Source organism: Poromitra crassiceps (assembly GCF_964638095.1).
Source record: "Poromitra crassiceps genome assembly, chromosome: 19".
Lineage (NCBI taxonomy): Eukaryota > Metazoa > Chordata > Actinopteri > Beryciformes > Melamphaidae > Poromitra > Poromitra crassiceps.
In genome coordinates, this window is record NC_139646.1 from 11,428,450 (window position 1) to 11,449,120 (window position 20,671).

A 20,671-nucleotide genomic window follows, 5' to 3' on the forward strand; every position below is an offset into this window, starting at 1 on the left:
ACCCCGGAGGCAGCTACATCAGTTGTCACTACCCTGGTGGTCCTCCCATCATAGTTAGCTGTAATAATCAGCTATAGCATTTCTTTCCCTAGGCAAGGCAAGCCAGGTCGGCCCTCTTTTTTTATACCGTAGCGTAGCCTCTAGTCTCCCTCACAATTTCTTCTTGACAAAAGAATGAACAGAATGCCAGGCTTAGGTGTTAAGAATGTTTTTAAAGTGGCCCCTAGATTTGTGTGTGTGTGTGTGTGTGTGTGTGTGTGTGTGTGTGTGTGTGTGTGTGTGTGTGTGTGTGTGTGTGTGTGTGTGTGTGTGTGTGTGTGTGTGTGTGTGTGTGTGTGTGTGTGTGTGTGATCATATCAATCCAAAATAGCTGGTAAAGAACAGAAAAGCCCCACCCCTCACTCAAGGCAAACACATTAGCATATTTTCTGCAATTAACACAGCTGTGGCTTCTTCAGGTACTCCCTCTCAAAATATATATAAAAAAAATATATTATATATATATATAGATATATATATATATATATATATAGATATATATATATATACCGTATATATATATATATATAAGGGAATTCAGGATTTTGGAGGTCTCAGTTTGGACTACAGTGGCATTGCAAGCACTGGATAGGTGTAGTCTGTGTCAGAGGCCAAGGAACACACATCATAAATTGGTTCAAGTGTGCTGGATCTCCCAGTTCTGTTTGGACTGTGTTGGGCCCGGCCCAGTCAAACATAGCAGTGACACAGGCCACATGCCAATGCAAAAGAGATGACTCCATGCAAAGGAATGTACTTGAAGTACCAATGAACAACAATAGAGACCCGCATAATAAGCCACTGGGGTTCTATCAATCTGAATGTAAAGTGAAAAGTTGTGACAAATAAATCTCCACCCCAAAAGGCAAAGTTCCTCTCAGCAGAAATTTATGACTACTACTAAATGTCAGATCACTGAAGTCAAATAAAAAAGGAGTTATGTGGGAGGGGATGCAGCAGCACACACTACAGCTGGATGTTATGTGGGAGGGGATGCAGCAGCACACACTACAGCTGGATGTTATGTGGGAGGGGATGCAGCAGCACACACTACAGCTGGATGTTATGTGGGAGGGGATGCAGCAGCACACACTACAGCTGGATGTTATGTGGGAGGGGATGCAGCAGCACACACTACAGCTGGATGTTATGTGGGAGGGGATGCAGCAGCACACACTACAGCTGGATGTTATGTGGGAGGGGATGCAGCAGCACACACTACAGCTGGATGTTATGTGGGAGGGGATGCAGCAGCACACACTACAGCTAGGGCTGGGTCGGTTTGAAAATTTTAAAACCGGTTCGATATTGCTGTCTAAACCGGATCGAACCGGTATACCGATTTTTTTTTTAATTAATTTTTTTTTTTTTTTTTTTTTTTTTCCAAGCAGGGCTCCCGAGTGTGGCCCATAACTGTCTGTAGTGCAACTTCAGTCCACCTGATAGCGATAATACACCTCTAAGCTGGTATTGTCAACCAGCAATGATACTGAATAAAAAGAAGCAGGACACCTGTGTAACAAACACACCCTGTATTTATTTCTCATAACTATTCAGCTCAACTTTTCTTCTAAACATCAAAATAATAAATGAAATAAGACTTCTGCCTATAGTGCAACTTGAGAAAAAGGCTAATAAAAACACAAGCAGTGCAATCAGAATGGATTGGCTTACAGCTGAGCTGCCTTATAAACTTCAAAACTCACAAATTCACACAATATAGGGCCTAGGCATGGGTCGGTTTGAACATTTTGAAACCGGTTCGATATTCCCCCAAAAAACGTATCAAAGCGGCTGCAGTTGGTGGCGATAATGCACCTCTAAGCTGGTATGCTGCCAACCAGCACGAACACTGAATACAAATAAGCAGAACCTTTTAACTGTAACAACACACTGTTTTTATTTCTCATAACTATTCAGCTTAACTTTTCTTCAAACATCAACATAATAAACAAAATAAGACTTTTGCCTACTAGTGCAACTTGAGAAGAGGCTAATACGAACAATAGTGCAATCAGAATGGACTGGCAAAAAAAAAAAAAAAAACTTTAAAAAAAAAAAAAATTTTTTTTTTTTTTTTTTTTAGGTTTTTTCGGTTTGCACGTGATCAAACCGGTTTGGGCTCGTATACCGAACCGAACCGGTAAAACCGGAAATCGACCCATGCCTAACTACAGCTGGATGTTATGTAGGAGGGGATGCAGCAGCACACACTACAGCTGGATGTTATGTGGGAGGGGATGCAGCAGCACACACTACAGCTGGATGTTATGTGGGAGGGGATGCAGCAGCACACACTACAGCTGGATGTTATGTGGGAGGGGATGCAGCAGCACACACTACAGCTGGATGTTATGTGGGAGGGGATGCAGCAGCACACACTACAGCTGGATGTTATGTGGGAGGGGATGCAGCAGCACACACTACAGCTGGATGTTATGTAGGAGGGGATGCAGCAGCACACACTACAGCTGGATGTTATGTGGGAGCAGAGGTGATGCTGTTTGCCAAAGAATGTAAAAAAAAACTAACAGTTTCATTTTGGTAGGAGAGGAGCCACTCTCAACCTCACTTTGAAATGCTTGATCCATATGTTGGATTTGGGGATGCAGTGACCCAGATCCCCAAAATAAACACACTGTAGGGAGCGGGTCAAAGACCAGAATTCCAAAGAGGCCTAGATCTGGAGCCAAAAAGGGGGACCACCAAGATACACACAGTGGTTAAATGGGCTGAAATATTAGCTCCCTTGCTTAATGACTAGCTCCTTCAGCAGCTGGCGAACAGCAGAGCCATAAGAAATAAACAGTCCGTTAGAAAGGCCTTCCTCCGCAGAGCCAATCTGAGGAGATACCTTGATTAGAAGAACACAACGTGCCAACCTGTGGCTCCTCTGTGCATTGATCACAGTCAAACTGGTGCCAAAGCTGCAGCAGAGAGGAGACACAGCTCACAAACTGATATACAAACAAGCTCATTTGGAACGCTCTTGCTACAAAACGCACGTTCCATACTGTATCATGTCAGCAGCAAAGTTGAGTTTCGCCGGTTTTAAGTTCTACTGTGTGGGGTTGCAGGCTGAGATTAGATCCACAAGCTTTGTTCTGCATCAGTGATTCAATTTATAATCTACTATCAAGTGTATTTTTTTCCTGACTCCACCCCCCCCGATCATTTTCTCCACAATCGTACTTGGCCAATTCCGTAGTTGTAGACGACTAGCACGTTTCCTCCAATACATGTGCAGTCACCAGCCGCTTCTTTTCACCTAACAGCGAGGCGTTTCGCCGGCCGGACGTAGCACGTTGAAGGATCATGCTAAACGCTATTCCCTCTAGTTTCCCTCCCCCCTCGAACAGGCGCCCCGACCGACCAGAGGAGGCACTAGTGCAGCGACCAGGGCACATGCCCTGAATCCCAACCGCAGACACGGCCAATTGTGCCTGTATAGACGCCCTGTCGCCCGACATAGCTGGAGGCAACATGGGGGCTCGGACCTGTGACCCTCATGTTGGTAGGCAGGGAATCACCTGCTGCCCTACCCGGACGCCCTAAGTGTGCACTTTTAAAAGCATTACATTTATATATACTGTATATATATATATATATATATATATATAAATGTATATACATATACCTATGTCATTTAATCATTCTTTGCATCTACATACTGTACATCTAGATGAATAAAGATCTGAGGGGAAGCGATAGCAAGCTTCTTCTTCGACACAAGGCATTTGATCTCACCTTGTAGTCCCCCTGACGCTCATGGTGAAAGTGTCTCGAGTCAAAGCGCAATAGATGACAATGTCATTATAATACCAACCCCGTCCTCTCCCAACCTCTGTCAAACTACACACTTTGCTCTACACTCACTTTGCTGTGTCAACTTAAAACAAATTCCCTCCATCACCCCCCCCCCCCCCCTTCCCCCACACACACACACACACACACACACACACACACACACACACACACACGTCTTTTTCTCTTCTTTATGACTACCATCATTCTTCCACCGCCGGGCAGGGGGCTCTGATTGAATCTCTCAAGAGGTATTATCTCTTCATACTTCTCAAACACCTGCCTCCACATTCCTCTTTTCCCTCCAACTCCGCTCTCGAGGGCTCGGCTTTTGGCAACGTCAAGGTTCTGGCGCCGCTCCACAGAGAGCTGGGAACTCCGAGGTGCTGCGATGAGGAGTGGTCGCTATCTCACGGCCGGGTGCCTGACACGGAATGCTGACCCTGTCCGAGTGGCGGACGCAGCGACGCACAATGCTGCCATTTCCAGTCCCACGGGGGCAGCTGTCTTTCAGGCCGGCGGTGAGGGACGCATTGTGTCGGCTCGTGCATTGTTACCCTGAACCTTTTGATCCTTACTGGCTCGCGGGCAATCCTCCGCTAAAAGACATTCCACGCCAGTTGGATTGGAGCAAAACAATGTCTAGGCCGCGTTACCTCAGAGGCTACCTGAAATGCTGACACACACACACACACACACATCATGCACACACACACACACACATAGACACAAACACTGCCTGTGTTCCCCAGTACAGCTAAATCTCTGGTGCAACCCGTCCACCTGTTGACACACTTGAATCCAAAGACAAAGTTCACAGTGATCCTATGAGACATTCGTCCTCCTGACCCAACCAAAAAGGGAAAAAAACACAGGCTGAGATGGTCCTCTTTCAAACTACATTTGGGACATACAATTCATGCTCATCAATTCATGATTTTACGTACAACACTGGTACTACACTCATAAACATTCCAGCTTTTCATTTTCCACCAGGCGTCCCAGTGTTGGTTATTACATGAAAATAGTGGTCACATAACTGAGGCTCTGCTCCTAGCCGGAGTACATAGTGAAGATGAGCAGGGGCTAATTTGTCACTGGCAGGACACTTATTTGAGACAGTATGACGTATGGTGGCTGAGAAGGCCCAACAGCTGTCAGGAAAGCCGGGACAGAAAGAATAACACGCTGTGACCTATTTGTTTCACAGTGAAATATTTTATTGCGGGCGCCCTCGCCCCCGTTACGCAGCCTAATACACTTCAGTGGAGTGTTAACCTTGTGTTGCTGTGCGCAGATGTCTTCATTTATAAAAAACCCTACTGTCACGTCGGCCTCACAGATGCTACTCCTGGGTGTCTTTTAGATGTTCTACTATGCAAGATGTTGCCATTAATTGAGTAGAAGCGGCACTTTTTTGGCATCTACAATTACCGCCAGACACAACAGATATATAGCAGTGATTTATATCAAAGCGTAGCTATGTTGCATCTGGAAATGGTCGCCTTGAGAGCAAATTCAAACAACTTAACTGACTGGGCACTTCTTCTCGCACTGTGCGCTGCGCTTTATAGTCCAGTGTTGGCCATGAGATGTCAGTACTGCAGTAAACCTAACTGAGCTGCTGCAAAAACAAGTCAAGATCTGCCGCGAGCACCGCATCTGAACCACAACCTGACGTAGGCCTCTGTCCAATCAAGAGGCCGGTCAGTCCACAATTAGCCAATCATCTGAGAGGTGTGCCAATGTGAACCAGTTGATGAGGAGACCACTGTTGATGATGACATGGGGAGAGTGAGTGTGTGTGTGTGTGTGTGTGTGTGTGTGGGGGGGGGGGGGCAGGGGCTGGAGAGCGGAGATTGAGTTTCAGGAGGAGAACACCCACAGTGCAGCTGGGAGCCTGCAGCACCACAGCACAGCATTGTTTCTGAGCAGGTCAGCTTAATTGGTACCGGGGGGATCCATGGAAGGAGGGGGGGGGGGGGGGGGGGGTTTGTGGAAGAGCGGGAGGAAACACAGAACATCACAATCAAAGCATGTGCATGGGGCCAATGATAAACCCGTTATCTCCTCCGTCCCTGGAGGGCCCGGGTTCCTCTGTCTGTATAAAGGCAGCCCCATCCTGTTGATGCAGCCAGTAAACACCTAAGCTAAGCCCTCCCCTGGTTCTGTCCAGCCCGTGCGGCTGGGGGGGCAGAATAGGACTCCTGGGGCCTGCCGGGGTTTTGAGCCACTTCTAATTGTCATAATGATCGTTTTTATCCATGAGCAGTTCAGGTTTAATGATGATAAGAGAGCAGAGAGAGGATCCCGCAGGGGGCAGTTGCATATTCAATCTCTGTGCTCCGTTTGATTCCCCATAAGCAGCGCGTCTTGTCAGCGGAGGAGCGGGAGGCATGCGTGATAGATAAACTTCCTGTCTGGGAGTGCGCCCCCCCCAAACATCCCAACTACCCCATCTCTTCATGCAATCGCCATTATCTAAACAGTTTACAAACAATTTTCAAATTCAAAATGGCCCGCTGCAGTAAGGATCGCAGGTAAACAATAAATACCCAGAGCAAATGTGACGTTACCATGAAGATTACAATGTCAGATCCTTGCAGATGAAATATCCAGAGAGAATCCTAGACATTATATGGCTTATTACAAGCAATTTACAAGTCTCGCAAGGTTCCCAAACCCATAAAGATAATATTTCAAGTACTGGAACCACACCCCAAAACAAATGCCTATGTGGCATACAATTGGGTGAAAAAATGTCTACGCTATGCTAATCTAAAACTCAGCATCAGCCAAAAAAAAAAACTTCCTATTCAACTTTATTTCTTTGTTATTTTCTTGTATGGTTGTATTTTCCTTCCAAACAGCAGTAGAACATATGTTTCAGACGGAGCTTGTGTGCCCCGGGCAGCGGGCACCCCATGCAGCCTCTATCACGTCCCCATTTCTGGAAGGCAGACTTCCATGATAGTGGGAGGTCATGGTAGACAAAATAAATGCCACATAGGTGATAATTAGACTAGAGACATGTCAGTGGCTTTGTGCCTGGCAGAAACCTCAAGGCATGGAGAGTATTTTCTTCTGCTCTGTCTACATATGTAACTAACCCCTCATTACTTCACATTGAGGGAGAGAGAAAGCAAAGTTGCTAGCCAGACATCGCATAAAAATGTTTTCTTTTGCGCAGCACGGAGAGAGTGTGGACAGGGTCGGTTTGAAGAAATGAGCTAAACCTGACAGACAGTTGGTGCAGCACTGCTGCTGTGTGTGGCTATAGCTGTGTCGCATTACCCCGTGTCATTCTAGTCACCATGTGGGATATAAGAACATGCTACAGTATATGGGGACAATGTGGGAGACATTAAGAAAGCCATTAACCAATCTTGTGAGAATTAGCAGAAAATTAGTAATGAGGACAATGTGTACGTACAGTTAATTAGCACATAATAGCATAATAGTTAGCTGCGATCACAATTGATGAATGGCTGCTTGTTTGGTGTAATTACATAATTGAATGTTAATAGTGAGCAGGCACCACTTTGAGGGGATTTGCCTTGGCATGGGCGACGTTCCACGCAGACACCAAAAATAGGCCAGCCGTTTACTTAGGTGTGAACAGTTGTGTTGTAAAGACTGCTGTTAAGGCCATTCTCTACCACATAATTACCTTCGTCTCTAGAAATGGAGCGCTGCAAAGGCTTCATACTCGGGACAGAAAAGTCTCCTTCTCTCTTCCCTGTTTATATCGGTATCCAGAATCACCTCTGCCAAACCTCGCAGCAACCCACGGAGGGGGGGCGACAGTACGAAGGCGGTCTCATTCCTACCTTCAGCCCGCTCTGCACCAACTTGTGGATGTCCAGGAAGGGCTCTTTGAGCAGCTCCAGGTCATGCGTGAGGATCCTGACAATCCCCTCCCGCTCGAGGACAAAGAGGCGCTGGGATCCGTCCCCACAGTGCAGCACGGCCACCGGCTGCCGGAGGCCACTCAACACCTCCTGGGCACAGTAGCAGTTGTGTTTGTGTTTCCTAAGTTACCAGAGAGACACAACAAGTCAGAGATGTATGGTGGAGGTGAATAATCCAGTTAGGAGCTACTGTAGAGGGGCATGGCGGGCTGCTGGAGTACAGTGGTTCTCAACATGGGGTCCGGGGACCACCAGGGGTCCCTGAGGGAGCTCCAGGGGGTCCCCGGCAAATTGATGCATTGTTCAACTTCACAATTATTTATTGGCAAGAAATGAGAGAATGTAGATGAATGTTTTGGACATAGTTTCACTGTTACCTCTCTACCTACAATAGAGATAGTCATGGAATTCTGGACACATTTTCAGATTTGAGTCTGAGACACAAAATGCCATGAAATAGGGGGCGGTGGCCCCAATGTGGACCAAATTAGGGGTCCTTGATAGGAAATGCTTTGAGAATCACTGTAGTATGTGGAAGGGAACATAACCTGTGATAAAAAAATGAATAAAGATCAATTGCATGAAAATCACCCATTCAGCAGGGTGGTATAAATATACATTATGCTACTTTAATTTGGATGTGCAGGAACAGTAAAAGCTATTATTCAATCACACTAACACATGAGGACAGAACTGGTCTTCTACAGTGATTTAAAGACATTCACAATCACAAGCAGGAAGTTTTCCATTGACAGCCGTCTGCAGAAAAACTGCCCAATTAAATATCACTTGACTTTCCTGTCTGGGGCTATGAAGTAATCAAGATGTGTCTCAGTTGACTAGCAGGTGTGCTCTGTCGCTCTCGCGCCTTGGTTTTGAAGTGGAAGTTCTGATGAAGACGTAATGTTAGCCAATAACAGTGACGCAAACTTGCCATTGTGTCGTAGTCTCCAACATAAGTCAGTCCTGCAACATCGTCCTTAAGGCCCAATTATGCTCAACGTTAAATAGGGATACGCATGCGTTCATTTCGTGCGTAATTCTGCACGTTTTCTGAAAGCTTACGGATACGGATGAAACGGAGCAGTACCACACACACACTCTCACACATTTGACTCTGTACTGCCCACTAGTGGATGCATTGCTTAACATGATACCAACGTGAAAGACGCATGGAAGTATGTGGACAATGAGGTTTACATCATTTGAAACGGACGCATTTATTTTTGTTTGAAAATGGAGCATTAACCTGAATAGACCTCTCAGAAGATGACTCCTTAACTCTTCACTCTTTGACTTTTGGAGGTTATTTGAGTGAAGAACATGCTGTATGACGGCTACTGAGCTTCCATCTTGCCTCAGGGGAAACGGAGATGAAAGGCGTCCCCTCACAAACAAAAGGGCAAAGCCCTCTGTGACGTACGTGAGGGAGGCAGCCCAAATGACGCAGGATAAGCATTTTCATTATGTGGCCAAAGCTGTGCAAATGCCCTCTGAACAAACTTTGGGATCAGAGGAGAGATGGCGTAGCATTCTGTCTGAAAGCATGGGCCACAACGGACCAGTGAGGTCACAGCAGATGACTGGAGCTACACCAAAAACTAATTTACAGTAACCTTATGAATCTGAGTCCAAAAGTACCGTTGAATGCTGAAAAGGTCAGATGACTGAAACACTTTTAAAACCAAAACTAATAATACGCACATATTCCAAAGTGTCATGTCAAATGGAATAAAACATTTGAAAAATCAGGCTACAAACCTGCTGATATCTTCTATTTTGTCATCCCCCAAGTAGTTGGAATCTTGCGGTGGTGGTTGCTGCTTTCGTTGAAAATCTGGAAAGCATGGACTGCCATCTCTCCTCCCATAGTATTGGCAGAACTCATCCACATCGGCTTGGAACAGTTCTAGCAAACACAACAGAGACAGACATAGAGAGAGGGTCTCACACAGAGATACTAAATGACTTCATACACTGCCTCATATAGTAATGCCATACATACAGTATAGCCCTCTCTAAACCAAGAAAATCCCATGAATATTGTATTTAAGTTGTGTTTATAGTACTTTGAGTTCTCTGCATGTATGGGTTTGTGTGTGTGTGTGTGTGTGTGTGTGTGTGAGAGAGAGAGAGAGAATGTGTAGATGTGCTCATGTGTTGGGGAGGTTGGAGTTATGCTTGATGAGCCAAACCAAATCCTGGCTAGACTGCGCTGAAATGAACAAGTGAAGAGAAGCTGGGCCAAACCAAATGGATCTCAGATTAGACAGGACTCTGCAGTACACCATGTATCCTCCAGAGAGAGAGAGAAAAATTGCATTCTCACTTTTAGTTTACTTTATTGTTATTTTGATTTATGAACTGATGTCTGTGCACTGGCCCAAGATTCCTATTGGACACTCTGTGTCTGTTTGTCCTTGAAGTCTAGTAGTCCTAGTAGTCAGTGATGAGGTTGCATTTGTTCAAACTGGAGCACTCCTTGAATAAATCCTTGGTGAAAATTGTCAACATCACACAATAGTGTCACTCCTCTCACTGACCACTAGCTGCGAGCATTTGAAGTCTTTACCTACAGTACCAATCAGTCAACGAGAAATCGAAAACCTCTCTAGAGCAACACCTTGCAGGATGCAAGAGAGGTCTAATTTGCTCAGGGAGTGGACAACTACAGTATAATATCATAGAACTTGAGACAAAACCAGTGCGGTTGCAAGGATTCCATTTTTCTCTTTGATACTAAACATATATGTCAGCTTGGGTCATATGTGTGGTGGCAGGGGGTCCTACGGTTTAGCAGCTCCATCCAAGTTGAGGATCCTTGAGCAAGACACCAAATCCCTACCAGCTCTGTCTCTACCAGACCTGAGTAGAATGGAAAAGTGAATGGAAAACTGTTCACACCACATGGATAATGTAAAACTGTTATCTGTTAAACTGTTAAACCAATATCATCCTATCATGCTACGCACATTCCAAGGAGAGGTCTCTCTACATACAGTTCATGTTTTGTATTTTGGGGATTGTAGTGACTGTGACAGGATATAGTATACAATTGAAATGAGAATTAGAATGAACTTCATCATGCCACAATTCTTACCATCTTCTGGCAAGACTGGCAAACATCTGTCAACTCACTTTACCCAAAGCCCAGCATTATTTAACTTCATAGCCATCCAAAAATGCACTTTGAAAGTGGCTCAAACCCTTCACCACCTGCTCTGAAAATGCTGTTGTTTCATGTGGGACGCTTGAAGAACTCCTGGATGTTTTGTATTATTGAGCCACACATGTGCACAGCATGTGAAATGCGAGACACCACATAAGACAACAATCCACCTGTTCAATAGATGGCATGTGATTCCAATCAACCAATCAACCTGTTCAATAGATGGCATGTGATTCCAATCAACCAATCAACCTGTTCAATAGATGGCATGTGATTCCAAGCACACAACCTCGCTCTCAGTGTGAGGATATTCTTTTCTCGCCCAGCCTGAGCCAAATAAAGACGCAATGTTCCACAAATGCAGACCGACTGTATCCCGGTTCTTTTGGTTTGGGAATTCCAAGCGAAAATGCCATCACACCATTCCTTCAACCCTTATTTCTCTTGGACCTGCCGGTTTACCTAAAATGGTCCAGTGCCAGAGCATAGAGTGATCTGCGTAAACATGGCAATCAGACACAGCTACCCCTCCCGCCTGCACAGTCACAACATTATTCCAAGGTTCAAGGAACGGCTCCTCTCCTCTCTCATTGTGCTGCCTTGTAGGCAAACCGCAGAGGGCGAAAAGCAACGTTGCGCCGTGGATGCAGAGGCCCTTTGTGACCTAAAAACAACCTTGCCAATATTGTTTCCCTTAGTCAAACCCTCAGAGGGCGGAGGAGAGCAAATACACCAGTGATAAAAACACAAACAGGACTCTCCCTGTCCCTCCTTTCATCTCCCCCCTCTCGCCACACACCGACCGCAAGGGCTGACCGCACCAAATACTGGAGGTGATAGGATATCCCCTCAAACATCTAAACACAACATGAAGATCAAACACACACACACACACAGATACACACACGCGGACACACACACGGCTCTCCCAGGCTATACCACCCACCTACTGTTGCCTGCAGTTATCTTAACCATGCTGGTCGGGGACCTTGGGTGCAGGGGGGAAAGAGTAAGTGAGGAAGGGAAGGAGATAGGAGGAAAGAGGAGGATGGGGGAGGTGGGAGGCCTCCAAGCTGAAGTGAGAGTCAGGCCAGTAAATGTCTTTATGGAGAAATGGGGGCTAAGTACATGGCCTAATCAGAGGCCAGAGGGACGTTTCATGGGAGCAGGAGGACAGTTAAGGATGCTGTAAAGGCTACTGTTTCACTTTCATGCCTTTTGGTCAGCACTTTGAATGGGCCTGTGTTTAAGAAGAATCATATTGTCACCTTAATGTTTGTGGTTGTACAGTAATCAGTGCAACTGCCCCACATGGTAAGATCCAGATCCGCAAATGTGCAGTATTATCAGCGTACTTCAGACTAGACTGTCAATGGGGAGGGCATAATTATTGTATTTAGAGGGACATCTAATTTGGACAGTTTATTGTCGGGAACATCCACAATAACAGCAAAGACAGCAGCAAAGTCCAGCTTCAACTATGGAGAAAGAGAGAGGGAGAGAGAAAGAGAGAGGGAGAACCTTGTCCATATTCCCGGCTCCCCAGCGCTAAAGTTATACTTCCATCTGGTTATCTTCCAAGGCAACCTGGGTGGCCCACCCAAAGTACTTGACATCTTGATGCACTTCAGCAGTTTTACATACACACAACCTTTGTAGAAAAATAAATGTGTCATTCGTCACCACATATGCTGATCTGTGGAGGGAGGGGGGAGAGAGAGAGAGGGAGAGACTGAGAGAGGGAGGAGGACGATGGCAGGGGGGGGGGGTTCTTCTCTGGATTCTTCTCTTGAGCTTTTTGGTTGAACTCTCTGAGCCCATATGTCTGTCAGCTCATGAGGAAGTAATGTAACTCCAGACAGCCCTTCTCCTTCTCTCTTTCTTCCCTCCATACAGTCCATCTCCCCAGCTCACATCCTAGTTCAAGAATTGCACATGATATGGCAGCAGTCAACCGCACTGCACGGCCATTAGACACAGACTCGCGGGGGACACCACGGACTTGGGTGGAATGTACGCGTTTGATATTCGACTTGATCTGCAGCATACCATGTGGGTGGGTTGCAGACAAGTGCGTTTGAAACTGTTCTCTGTGTGCAAATCTCGGCAGATCTAATCAGTTTTGCGGCGACAGAGATTGGAAGAAGACTTGGCCGGGGGAGAGAAGACAGTGGAAAGCGTTTGATCATGTTTGGAATGCACTCTGAAGGCACAGGTACCTGCGATCTAACAGGCCTTCAAAGGAAATACTTCTGAAGACCAAATGCTTCCAGCAGGCCCGGTTCTACGGGGGTGCAAAAGCATGCATTGCACCCTTATTTTAATTGTCTGCATGCTCAGTTGAAAAGTAAAAAAAAAAAAAAAAAATTTTTTTTTTTTTTTTTTTTTAATAAATGCTACAGCTGCACACTTACTGTTTAAACTTGAATTATCGTTGTTGTTTTTCTTTGTTCTTTGATGTGATTTTATGGCTTTTTGGCACCTATATGTAACCTTTTAAGGTTGAGATAATTGTATTATCATTATATGGTCCAAATATTTCAGTAAAGCACTTGAAACACTTGAAATATTCTTGCTTGGGTGGTATCATTCTACTTGAAATGATGGTCAAATGCATTATTTTTAGTAAAATAACATGTCAAATTTTTCGGGCGGCCGGCCTTCGGCCGGCCACCCGAGTGGGCCCGGCCTTCGGCCGGGCATCTGCACCCCTTCCTATCTTGGATGCACCCTTAGTCATCTGGTTCTGGAACCGGCCCTGGCTTCCAGGGGGGCAGATGGACTCCTATCACTTAACAGTACCAGATCCACCGAGAAAGCTGTTGCATCAATGAGTTTCTTCCCCTATTCTGTGGATGATGCCTTCTCGTAGACATCTCATAGCTGTGGGGGACACTTTGTGCCTGAGCAAGGCAAGGTGTTAGGGCAGTCATGTCTAGACCACAGCTAGGGTGCTTACACTTCCCCGACGGTAATGCCACCCGAGTGGTTGGGTCCGGTGGGCAGTACGAAGGAACAGGTCGTAAAATCATTCCGTTTGCTCCAGTTCTCTGGCACACTGTAGTCAAGCCGGCCCAGCTTTCTTTGCTGTATGTGTGAATTTTGCTTCATAGCATGAGGGCTTTTCACACCTTTGCCACATAGCCACATGCCAGCGATTCGAACATTTTCAAATCCACGTGCGAGGAAATGCCTCACATCCCCGCAATGTTCCACTCAATGTCTTTCGGGAAAAAGAAATCACACTGATATCAACTTGCAGGATGAGAGCAAAGAGAACAGAGAAAACTTAAGAGAAGCAAACGTTCTCCACCTGGCGCCATAAACACGGCGAGGTTGAGGGGAGGCTGTCGTAAATAACACGAGTGTTGCTCGGCTATGTTGCAGACTCATTAGCAAACTGATGTGGTGTCTGCGAGGGCCGCGTGTGGCCAGACGCTTCAGCAGTGCCTTCAAAGAAGTGCGACAGTGAGAGAGAGAGAGAGAGAGCGAGCGGAAGGCTTGGCGAGGCCGAGGCGAGGCATGCTCAGCACACGAATGGAGGTGAGGTCAGATGAGGTAAGAGCTGGATAAATAAATATTCACAGACCAGACTCCTGACGCACCACTTCTTGCATAAGTCCAACAATCTGCCTGGTTCGACATGTGCAGGCCAATTCTCAATGAGAGATGAGGCCTGCTGTGAATTTCAATTCATCACAATCAGACATGTCCGATTCAGTTCAGACAACTGAGTGATGAAGATTACCAAGAATAATATAGGCTTAAAAATCGCAATCGTATTTGTCTTCTCTCTGCGTGGGTTTGTTGACAGAGATGCTCACAAGTCATTTTTTTGCAAGTGTCAAGTCTTTGAGCTAGAGTCCAAGACAAGAGTCAAGTCTTTGAGGGGCAAGTCCAAGTCAAGTCTCAAGTCTTTTGGTCACAAGTCCAAGTCAAGTCTCAAGTCTCTTATTACTAAGGAATTCAAAGCATGTACTCTATTATCCTCACTTCTTATCTATTAGAATATAGTATCTGCATTGATGATTAGTTGACATTATTATTACTGACATTATTATTACCGTAGTAGACATTTCCTTCATGTTAATCCCCCCTTAAAAAAGATTGTTCATGAGTCCCAAATCTCGAGTCCAAGTCAACTCTCAAGTCTTTTGAGGACGAGTCTCAAGTCAAGTCTGAAGTCACTATGTGTGCGACTCGAGTCCAAGTCGCAAGTCCAACTCCCTTTCTCTATTTGTTGGCAAGCACATGTATGCATGGGTGTGAGTTTGTGTGTGTGTATCACCAGGTAACCACACATGGGCTATAAAACTGCTACGAGTCACCACCATAATCACTACTATCTGTGCAATTACCTGGTATGTGCCCCCTGCAGGTGTAGTAGAACTCGCGGCAGAAGTCGTGGCAGAGCCGCGGCAGGTCGGGCTCCCTGTGTGGCGTCTTATCCATGTCCAAGGAGTGGAACAACACCTGGGCGTTGGGCGAGCAGGGAGCACACTTGATCTCCTCCAGGAGACGTCCACATTCCGTGTTATTGGTGGAGAAAATCTGGAGACCACACGCAACAAGGACCGATGCCTGATTAGAAGCCTGTTAACTTTCCCTTTTACTGCACATTACACAGGCAAGTCATCATGTCGTTTACGATTAGCTGGAAGTTTTGGTGATATTAGTGTCATAAATATTACTGTAGAGGAGGGAACGTTGAGATCTTAGTGTATATTCTAAAAACCTCCGTTATTATAAATTTATGACAAATTAAGACAATATGTTTGAGAATTTCAGAAACTATGCAGAATGAGTCAATGTGTCCAAATGAGCCCAATGAGTCCAGATTACCTTTTAAAGGCAAATGTTAGTCTCACAAAGTACCCCCCCCCCCCCCCCCCCCCACACACACACACACACACACACACACACACACACACACACATTTCTCTAATACCTTAATAACCCATCAAGATTGTCGTGGCTATTCTCAGACTATGAGATGTGTAATTTGAAGTTACCTTCACTGACTTGAAATGCTATCAAATAACAATAATAATAATTTCCATAATCTATCACTATAAACTGAGTGGTTTCAATTTGATAGAAACATGTTGCTTGTTCCTCTCAGGTAGTAAGTAACATAAACAAAATATAAACAGTGTCCAAGCCCTTTCCACACCTCACCAGAGCTTCCCATTTGAGAGCCCATAGTACCCAACCACTCCAGCCCAGGAATCACACAGAAAAACAGTGACCTCTACCCAAATGTGCTCAAAATAAAAGATTTATTAATTAAAAACATTGAAACTGCACCTATGACACACGCACAGTGAGATCTGCTGTTTTACGGGCAATAACTTGTGAAGCAGCATCGCACATGGTAACGCCAGATCTAACTGCCCACCATGACATTACTTCACATGCCATACATACACCAATGGCAGTATACTGAAAATGCCAGGATATATCGGCTACTTTTCCTTTCACAGATTTGATTTAGCAGACATTGGAAGAATATTAACCCAAAAACGGCGCTATAGACAAACTTCCCAATGTGCTCGTGGGAGTGTTTGATTACACGGCCCCCAGCATCAACAACATGATGTTAGACATGCATCTGTGTTTGGGCTTGAACGTAAAACAAAAAAAAATCATGCAGTCTGTTGATGCGCTTCACGTGTTACATCAGACAGTTGGGTAACTGTTGATACTTTCGGTTATAGGATGGGTTATGTACTGAACAGTTTGCAGACACAGTGAGTGTCTGTCTTCTTTTCCTTGCGTCATCTCTCGGAGGAAGAATGAGGAGGAGGCAGTGTCGTCACAGACAGAGACACATTTAGGAGTATGACACATGAGGCTGCAACATCTCACCCACAACAGACTGCACAACCCAACCGCACCTCCAGTCACACTGCCCATGTGACCCAAAGAGAGCTTATGATGCTAATGCTATCGCTTCCTTCTTGAAGCTTCCCTTTGGGTTGTTATAGCCTCATGTGGTCGAATATCACTTATTTGAATTAAAGGGGAGGCTAATCTCAAATTAGGTGATGCAATGGAAAATAGGCTATGGGCGATGCAAACCAGAGCTACTAAAGCTGAAAAACACATTATACCCTCACTATCCTGTAAGCTATATCTCTTAATACCAATTGGTTAAATGTTAACTTTGGGAGACCCTGTCTGTTTGGAGAAAAAGACTCACAGCTTGCTTACCCAACAGTTCAATTGAAATTACAGTTCCTGTGTCTGACAGATTTAGGGAACTGAAATGGATGAAGTCAACGGAGAGCTTCAAAACCTTATTTAGGGTCATTAAACAAAAGCACACAAGAGGTTAATCCCGGCGAAATTAGCAAGATTATTTACATAACAAATTAGCTGTAATAAAACACATAGTAATCTGCGCTAGGTCAAGAGTATAGTGCTGCTCGAGCAGCCAGACGAGCGGGCTGGTAGTGCTTTGCTCTGTGTGAGGTCCATGTGTAAACACCAGTTTAGAGATAGACAGGCACATCATTCCCACTCTGGTATCAACAAATTAGCAGTCTGTCGAAGTCAATTAGACCAGCAGACCCGAGCCCAACATATGGACGCCTTACACTTCTCATCGCTGAACTAACTGCGGCAGAGGAAAAACAGATTCAGTTTCCCTTGTCATATACCCAGCCTTTGCCCAACAGGTGGCCCAAAAGTGTGACACTTTGAGGGTGAATCGGTGAGGTCTATCCTAGTTATTCTCTCGTGGCAGTAGGCAGTATTGGGATGCAGTAAAGGGCATGCATTAAAGCGGTAGGAGTTTCCATAGCTCAGTTTGGAGCTGAATCCCCTTTTTTTCTTCTTTATTTTCTTATCTAATTGTCGACATTTTCCTCGAAAAACACACGTGTTCCCGGTTGGCTGCAGCCCCGTCTCTCTGTTCTGAGTGGTGTGTGCCTCTCTGTCATCTTGCCCCCTAAACCGATGCCATGTAGTGCTGTGGGCATGCCTGCCCTCCTGCTCTAAATTGCCCATTGATTCTGTGTGCCATGGGCTGGCACAGGGTCCACTGAGAGTAGCATTTGTGTGCTCTCAGCCATGCCCTGTGCCCATATGTTGCTGGGATGGGCTCCAATGTTGCCATCATCCAAACCAGAACAAGTGGACCTTTGTTTGTTGTGTTTTGCTGAATCTCAGCGAGTCGTTCCTCAAAAGCAGAGAGAAAATGCCACCGCGGCTCAACTGCTGCACCTTTGCTGACACGCCGAATAATGGGCAGCAGGTCAGGTAGCGCGTGCCAGAAATCAGAAACCTGGACATGCCAATAAATGAATCACCTTAGTGTATTTCCAGGCTGTTCCAGGAAGATTCCAGTTTCCAGAGTTGCCGAGTGAATGTATAGCTTCACGTGGGAGAGCAGCTGTTAAGGATTGCTTATTTCTATGATAGCATCTGCATACTGGCTTTTGTCTGTGAAATTGCCGGAACAAACATATCAATACACAATGCCACGATTTGGGGCGGGAGGGGGGGGGGGGGGGGGGTCACTTGTCATTCAATTGTAAACAATCTGTGAGGCTCTACAAACCTCATATGGTCAGAGAGAGAGAGAGAGAGAGAGAGAGAGAGAGAGAGAGAGAGAGAGAGAGAGAGAGAGAGAGGGGGAACCAACAAAACACTTGTCCTGTGGGAATAGGTGTAAGTTGGCTGGCAGGGGGATGTAGGCTAGTGAAGGACACACACCCTCTCAAAGGCTTTAACACTTTGGACAGGGCCGATGACTGGGGGAGAGTGATGTTCTCCAGCTTCTCCCATTAGTGAAACTAACAAACACAATGGTGTTGTTGTTATTCTTTTGCTATAAGCAAAAAGGGCTCCGTGTGTGGGCAGTGTAGTGGGGAGGAGGAGAAGTCGAGTTCGTCCATTCAGTTCCCACCCTCTTATTTGCATGACTTGAGCAAATTAAATGATGCAATATGGCTTTTTGTCGCCGGCACAAAGTGAGATACCACCCAGCCACTGAATGATCCGAGGAGTGGTTTACATGAGAATAGCCCGGTGAGGATCCAACGCTGCATTCTGCTGCGAGTCGGGCGCATAATGCAAGTTGAAGCCTTCACCCTTCACAGTGCGCAGAGATGCAAACCCTGCATAACATTCTGCACTTATTATTGCAGTCAATGTGCGACGGTGCAGCGTAAAAACACATGGCATACCCCCCCCCCCCCCCCCCCCCCCCCCCCCCCCCCATAGCTGCGAAGTAATCGACTCTGGCAAACCGATTGTAAAACTGACAGAGCAGACAAACGGCAGAGAAAGCAATTAACTAGCTAAAACAGCGTGGGACGAGAGAAAACGGTAGGTCCATGCTGCTGTTCGGGAAAAGATCCACGTTTAATAAAATGTAGCTACTACGGTGTAGTAGGCTACCCTTCTTTTCGAAACATGGTATACATTTTTGTCCTGACAGTGTGGGCTGACTGTAACGTAAAACCTACGCGTAAAACGGAGACCGATTACCATGGTAACGCTGAAGCGCATTGGACACGCTGAATTAGAGTTGCACCAGATTGTATAAAGCAAAACACCTGGCAAGAAAATCCTATACAAGTGTTTGCAAAACACCATTTGACCACCTCGAAACCGTTTGTTTGTTGGTCATTAATTTCATTTGAGACCAGATGAGCTAATATAGTAGACAGACCCTTACAAAGAAAGAACAGTAAGAGTTGTCAGTTGGGAATATTATAGCAATATAGTGATTCAAATTCAAGTAGGCACATAGGCTACACATTTTAAGGCAAATATATGGAATATTATATAACGTTCTATTATAAGAAAACCATGAGATATTGGGGGGCATAGGCTACACTACAGTAAGTGCGATAGTAAGGTCACTAAACTTACCATTGAGAGTATCACAGACGCATTATCCTTATTATAGGAGTAATGTAGGAATATTATATGTTTTTTTTTTTTTTTGGTCCGTCTATGTAGCCTGGGCCATTTCCCCTATAACCATCCCCAAATTCAGCTGTTTTCAGTGAACCTACCCGGGCATCTCTCCGGTTGAGGATCTGGTAGGCGGCTCTCCTGGTGGGACAGCAGGACACGCGGGGGTACAGCCTGTGACAGACCTCTCCGCTGCTGCTGCTGCCGCTGCCGTCCAGCAACACTTTTCTCTCCCGTTTCTTCAGCCGCTTGGGCATGCTCCCGTCGTAACATCTCCTTCTCCTGGGGCTGAGCTCTCCCCTTTCGCCGAATTTTGCGTCTCCACATTCCCACACGTTGACTGCGATAGCCAGAACGAGCACAAATTGCAAATGTTTCATAGTACAAAAAAAGAAAACGAAGAAAAAGTTGAGGGGGAAAAAAAGTAGGCTACAACTATCAGACCAAAAAGACCTGCTGTCCCCCCTTTTCAAAATACTAGTGGGGTAAACCTGCAATGCAAAATGTCTTTCTTTATTGGGCTGTATTTCTCCACGTTGCAGCCAATTTTAATAAGAAAATTGCAAAATAGTCTGTATTTTATATGGACTATGTAGCCTAATTAAAGCTAATTTGAATCAGCTGCTGTGAAGAAAGCTCTTAAAATAAATTAGTGTAAGCTGTGGTTGTGGTAGTAGGCTACAACTCAGAAATGGAGAACAAAAAATAACTTATCCTGATGAACACACAAAAAAAGTCAAAACCCAAACACCGTGAATGGCAAAGAGCTGTGACGTCCCTTTAGATATAGATCCCGTTTCAGCACAGCACAGCACAGCAC

The 20,671-nt window shown here is 45.5% G+C and overlaps 1 protein-coding gene across 1 annotated transcript in view; it reads right to left on the minus strand.

The window, feature by feature from the left end:
• The window catches only part of hhip (hedgehog interacting protein), a gene marked incomplete at both ends in the record, with an annotated part of 45,980 nt that extends 25,749 nt beyond the window's left edge, over window positions 1-20,231 (minus strand). Inside the window, 4 exons of the mRNA XM_083655412.1 lie at window positions 7,674-7,875; window positions 9,516-9,663; window positions 15,282-15,474; window positions 19,953-20,231. Coding sequence (XP_083511538.1) covers window positions 7,674-7,875; window positions 9,516-9,663; window positions 15,282-15,474; window positions 19,953-20,231 — 822 coding nt within the window. The remainder of the gene's footprint in view (window positions 1-7,673; window positions 7,876-9,515; window positions 9,664-15,281; window positions 15,475-19,952) is intronic.
• Between the last annotated feature and the right edge of the window lie 440 nt (window positions 20,232-20,671).